The sequence below is a fragment of the Bidens hawaiensis genome, unplaced genomic scaffold, assembly GCF_021521415.1.
Source record: "Bidens hawaiensis isolate Kalapana, Puna unplaced genomic scaffold, B.hawaiensis_p1.1 tig00013119_1, whole genome shotgun sequence".
NCBI classification, from domain to species: domain Eukaryota; kingdom Viridiplantae; phylum Streptophyta; class Magnoliopsida; order Asterales; family Asteraceae; genus Bidens; species Bidens hawaiensis.
This window is the reverse complement of record NW_027492108.1, coordinates 526263-532894: the sequence shown is the minus strand read 5'-3', so window position 1 is coordinate 532894 and position 6632 is coordinate 526263. Positions and strand designations below refer to the sequence as shown.

General features: G+C 35.1%; 1 protein-coding gene across 1 annotated transcript; it reads right to left on the bottom strand.

Annotated features, from left to right (window-relative positions):
* Positions 1-2278: 2278 nt before the first annotated feature.
* On the bottom strand, positions 2279-3013 carry LOC143543426 (F-box/kelch-repeat protein At3g23880-like). Its single transcript, XM_077035752.1, has one exon. The coding sequence runs from the start codon at positions 3011-3013 to the stop codon at positions 2279-2281; it is 735 nt and encodes a 244-aa protein (XP_076891867.1).
* Positions 3014-6632: the final 3619 nt, after the last annotated feature.

Below are 6632 nucleotides of genomic sequence, written 5' to 3'. Positions count from 1 at the left end.
TTAATTAAAAATAATTTTCTTTTATATTTTTTAAGTGTTACGAGTGGAGTGGAGAAAAAAGAAAAGGTATTGAAAATCTAAAAAAAAATATATAAATTGAAAATAAGAAGAAAAAGAGTGATTTTCAATATAGTTATAAAAATAGAGTATATAGGGTAAATACGTAATAAAATCAATGGTCATGTTTACATTAAACCTGTTTCCACTTTCTGGTGAGTGGTAACATCCTAACCAATTTAACCTATTCCATCTTAACATGATTATAATATAACACCATCCACAAACCAATAGTCAGATTTTGGTTTCCAACTTTCCATGTTAGAGTTGGCGAGTTTGGAATGCGATGTATTTTAAATAAGTTGAAATGAACTCATGTCTCACAATATACACACTGATAGTGAGTAACTTGTAACACTTTTTTTTTCTTATTTGGGGTTATTAATTTGACAAATTTCAAAAGTACTAAAACATGGTTTTGATCCTTTCAACCTTCATTATGCTTGTAAAATAGAGCACACAACTTATGGAGTAGATGTTGATGGAACAGAACGACAACGAATTTCAGCAGGTATAATTTGAATTAGACATTAACGGAACGTAAGATCCACAAGCATCAAAAGATTGATAATCAACCAACTATGAAACCTGAATTTTTGTGCTAGGCAGGACTCTTTTAACAGTTGGATCATGATCAATCGGCCATCCATCTTGTGACCTTTGTCTGAGTATTTTGGAATGTTTTATATATCTTTTGTGTTTGTTAGTACAAACCTCCATGTATTCAAATACTATTGTTAATATGTGTAATGACAAATATCCTGGCTCTAAAACCAGGTTCTAATGAAGCAAATTCTGAAATTCTCTCTTAACACGTTTTTAATTAATAAAACTAGAAGCTCAACTACAAATGAGAAGAAACATGATAACATCCAAAAAATGTATTATCATGTTTATAATCTCCAAAATCGACTTACTAAAATACTGCCTTACCAACATTTTGGTATTATATTCTAAAATATACCAATTATACAAAACTTCATGAAAACAATTTTTTTTTGTTGCAATCTGACACACATAAAAAACTACTCATGGTTTCCTGTCAAACCCTCAATTCATCATGGTGATATAAATCCAACAAATTCAACCACAACTGAGATACTTACTAACATAGATTGCTTGCCATGTTTCTCAAAACAGTACTAAACACACTCATAAAACGCTACACAAACCGTCCAACAAAAAGCATAAGAGTGAAGAGAATGTATTGTTTCTAATATGATCATGGAAAGCATAGAAACATTACTCAAAAGAAATACTGAAACCAAGTTACTTTGTAGTAATTCATACCAACAATGAAGACCCTTCTTGACCATCATTTGCTAGGAGCAATAACCACTGTGAGTTACCTGCATCAACACAATACAACCCCACCAATTTCATTATTTTTTCCTTTAAATAATCGTTTTATTAGCCTGATAATCCACATGGTCTATGAAAGGTAAGTCAAAACTAAGGTTTACTACAATATAAACTAGTTACAAATATATATAACAGTTAGGGGTGCAAACGAGCTGAGCCAAACCCGAGCTCGACTAGGCTCGAGCTTGGCGCGTTTAACTTACACAGAGTTCGATCTCAGCTCGTTTTGATCTCTGTTTTAAAGCTCAAGCTCGGCTCGTTTACTAAATATTAGTTACTTTTTATATGTTAATAACTATTTTTATATACATTTTTTATAAATTATAATTCTATATATAACATAATATATATTATATAGTTATTATTTCTTAACATTATATATAATGATTAACAATATCATCGTTATATTTATATATAATATAAAAAATTACCTATCTCCGAGACCTGCTGCAGCCTGGGGGGGCATAGGTGAAACCAAACTCTCAACAAAGGTAGAAGCTTGCTGACAATTATAAAAGTTATGAATTTCTGAAAACGAACCGTTCTTGGAATCATAGACAATCAATTGTGACCAACCTACTAACACAAATTGTAACAAAAGTTTTCCATTATTTGAAATACACAAAGGCATCAAACGCTGATCCGTCAAAGGATCACTGACATACGGGATGGAAACCAATTTAGTCCAAGAATCTTTCGTTCCATAAACCTTCATCACCCACAAATCTGCACGAATTCCACGATAATCACAATGCACACACAACCATTCTCTCAAAGACTCCAGTTTTAAACTTTTCACCTTCATCATACACAGGCTGCAAAACTTGACCGTAAGTCTCGTTTGCTAAATCCAAAGAAACTATAGTCCACGGCCAGCAGCCCAATGAAGAGCCCCATTACAGAACTTACCATGACCATCAGAGAATGAATAACGATGAGGACAAACGTCAATGTTCTTCCAGTTTCCACCCTTCAACGAGTATATCTTAATGAAGGTTTCACACGGTTCTATAAAACGATTATATAATTCGACAACTTTGTAATCATCAGTAGACTCATCATACCCAAAACCATACAGCACATACCAACCAACCCGATTTCTAGAAGTACCAGTGGGTGGCAATCTGTATGATATTCTAGTACTCGGGTTCCAAATATACAGAACGTCCTTGTCAACATCTATGCATACCAATCCGTTACAAGAACCGACAATCGAAACACGTTTACTCGGGTGTTTGAATGGATAATCAAGCTCTAAAGCATTATTAACGGAGTTATCATACAGCACATCATGAAGATTACAAGATTCAATCCGTGTTCCTTGATTAGTACTAAAAACGGAGGAGTTATCAAATTTAATTATGTTTCTTTCAGTGTAATTAAAAACTAGTCTATGCTGTCTATAGTAATTGCTTCTAGTTGAGATAGCAAGATGACACTTAACAAAATGAGGATCGGATATTAAAGAGTACCATGACTTGCAAACAGACTTACACCGTAACACCGATTCAACCGGAAGCCTCAGTAGAATTTCGAGGATGATCTCAGTAGGAAACGTAACAACTGATGGAGGATCTTCGTCTTCGACTGCCATTGCTAGGGTTAATTAGGGATGGTGGTTTGTAACATGCATTTTTAAAACTAGACGCGCGATGCAGCGTGAAGACACACCAAATGACCCCGACAGATTAAGGATAATCTTAGGATAAGTAGATGTTTCTCACGAGGGTTAGGTCCGGCAAAGATGGCTATTCTTATCAACCTACAAAACAGACACCGTAAGCTCGTCACTGAGAAGGGGGTTCCTCCTTGTGACCACCCTCCGGCATGAGAATCAGTCTAGGTTGCTCTAAATATAAGTGTATATAAAGAGAAATAGCTAGAGAGAAGATGATGATACCGTTCCAGGGTGTTGGAGTATTTATAGCCGAAGGTAGGTTTTCAAGCAGGTACGACCAGCTGTATATAATATTCCTTTTCCACCAACTATGGGCTACGTTCGTGCCATGATGGGAGTTGGTGGGTAGGCAGCGGCTGATAGTGACATTTTGTACTGGAGCGTGCTCCTCCTCGTACTATTGTCAGTGAGCTGTCACCCTGTGATTGGTTCATGGGTTGCTTTTGTCAGATCTTGTCTATTTGTCCATACTTTGGTAGGTATAGTACAAAAGATCTTCTAGAAGCGTACGGACTGGCTCTTTTGGGCGGGAATATTCCCGCCCTGCTCATTCCTTCTTCAGGTGACATTACTGAAGTATTAAGAGTCAGTGCCTTATGCGTGTAGCCTTACTGTTAGTGCGGGTAGCCTTCCTTCTTGGCTTGTACCCACAGCTGCGGGAACAGGCAGGGTACTGTACCAAGGGAGGCTTTCCTGCGGGGACAGCTGGCTTACTGCGTGTAAGATCTTCATCTCTCTGAGCATGGTGGGTCCTGCGGATCCAGTTGGTCTTTGCGTGGACGTACCTCCTCAAGGTGAGTCTTGTGGGTCCAACTGGGCTTTGCGGGAACCTACCTCTTCACAGCGGAAAATACAGATCTTAATAATCACGTAAGAGATTTTTGGGTGCTCGTCATTCCATTTGAAATTGTGGAATATTAAGAATTCTTATTTTAAACTCAATTTAGTAGCAAAATCCAAATGAAACCGAAATCTAACCATTGTTAATGGTTTGTTTTTGTTGGGTCTTAATTTTCAACGGTTTGGTTTCAGTTTTCGATGACAAAAAACGGCTTGGCTCATGGCTTAGTTTAAAACCATCAAAACCGGACCACAAACACCTATACGTAAGATGCTATTTTTTTAACTGAAAATAAACTATGACAATATCATACTCAAATTAAAGATAATTAAATGCTTGTTTTTATGGTGCAATATTTTTAAAAAAATATTCATCATCATCATCATCATCGTACTCAGTATATCCCACCAATAGCAAAGCTATGGTATGGTCTGAGGAGGGTAAGATGTAGGCAGCCTTACCTCTACCCCATAGGGATAGAGAGGCTGCTTCCGGTGAGACCCCCGGCTCGATAGTAGTTTTGCATCAAGCCTTAGACATAAGGCACATAGCACTCAATCATCGGGACACCGGCTGATCGGTGCATGTACCCTTATCTTTCAGCTATCAACCCCACTACATGATGCCTGATTAACCGTCCGTCACTTTTAACGTTATTTTCACGAGATTAGTAAAATAACGTCAAAATTAGTGCAATTTCACTTTTGCCCACCCGAGGGTTCACACATATATACATCATATGTGCGCACCGCAAGCAGGGCTAATTTTCATACGTTTAAAAAAATATTAACGTATGAAAAAGTTATGAACGTTTAAAAATCGTCGGGGAATTTGGGTTAAAAGTGAAATTATAAATAATATATAGTTAAAAGATGAGGGATCAAAGTTGTAACTATTATTTAAATTTCCAAATGTTGATTAAAGTTGAGGGGGCAATATTATAAATAATTACTATACCCATATTTTAGGTTGTACTTTGAAAAATTGTAAATTACAAATTAAGTGTCTTAATTTACCCATGTGTGATGCACTATATATTATATAGTATAGATATAAAGGGTGTTGAATGTTGATATCTATTATAAAACTAATTTATTTCTTTTTTACCTACATATTCAGGAAATCAAATCTTCATTAACTTTTATAAATAAATAAAATCAATATTGTTAATATTGATTTGGAGAAAAATATCACATGTGCGGTTATTTATTATACTTCTTGTAATTGCTTGTTTTTACCTATGCGATGCAACGAAGCGGGTTAAATGCATTTACAGCTGTAAATAAACCGAACGTTTAGCGAACAGTTTGACGGGAAGTTCGTTTACGTTCTTTCGTATAATAACTGAACAAACATGAACAAAGGTTGCGTTTGTTCATTAGTGTTTGTGAACGTTAAAAGATAAAGTGTCAATTTATGTTCGTTAACGTGTGTTTGTTCATACTCATCCGTTAAAGGTTTGTTTTATATTTTTTTAATATTTTATTTTACTTACCAATCTAGCATTTAAAATTATAATTATTTTGTTTATGTTCAGTTGGTTTAGTTAATGGTTTGTTTTATAAAGTCTTGTTTTAACTAACAATAAATCTAATTTGTGCTCCGATGGCATTATCAACATAAAATTGCCGAATGGGGATGATTATGCTTATGATTATTATTATTATTTCAAGTGCACAACTTTATATCTAAGGGGATTATGTCTAATGCATTGGATTAAGAATGTTTTTTATATTATTATAAATATTACATGTTCAAATGCATTCGTGAATCGTCTGCGAATAAGTTCAATTCCTACGAATGAACACGGACAATATTTTCCTTGGTTAGCGTTAATGAACAAGTTGAATTCCTTAACAAGTGATCGAGCATGGGAATATTTTCCGTTCGGTTGTGGGGCTAAAAAATAATCGTGTGAAACAAAAGTTTTTGGGACCAAAAACGTATACATGTGAAACTTGTGTAACAAAAGTTTAGAGGAAAAACATATACATGCAAAACTTAAAAGTTGAGGGACCAAAAACGTATATATGCAAAACTTGTGAAACGAATGAGGGGCCAAAAACATACATATATGAAACTTAAAGTTAAGGGCAAAAAGTGTATATGTGTCAAAATAGTGTGCCAAAAGCATAAGGAATTAAAGCACAAAACATTTTTCCTAGCTAACTATACGTAAATGTGACATATTCATTGACGGTAAAAGTCGATTGATACATGTATTAAGAACATTGTTAGGTTACAACCATAAACAATTTCTTAGTTTACATGCTAGTTTGGAATAAATTATGAAATTTCAATACAATTTATTCACGAGAAAGTTGAAGCATATTTTTTTGTACCGGCAATCCTCTATTTGAGATATCAAATAGAGATTTGAGATATCAAATAGAGGATTCATTGGGTTGTGACACATGTCCGGGTGGTAAAAAATATTTCCGAATGGTGGTAAGTGTCAGGTAAAAGGAGTTTGTGTATTCCGCTATATCAAATAGCGGATTCCACGTGTCACACCCCGCTGACTTGGACGACACTTGTGTTCAATTGGATGGCGTGGAAAGACACGTGGAAAGTAAGCTTACGTGTACTAGTAATCCCCTATCTCATATAGCAAACTACCTAAACCCAATCAAATTCATGTCAACCACTTGAAACCGCTTTTTTTTCTTTAAACCACCTAATCCACCAAAAATT

Coding starts and splice junctions, on each gene's coding strand:
- LOC143543426 (XM_077035752.1), bottom strand. CDS start 3,013: ATGGCAGTCGAAGACGAAGATCCTCCATCAGTTGTTACGTTTCCTACT.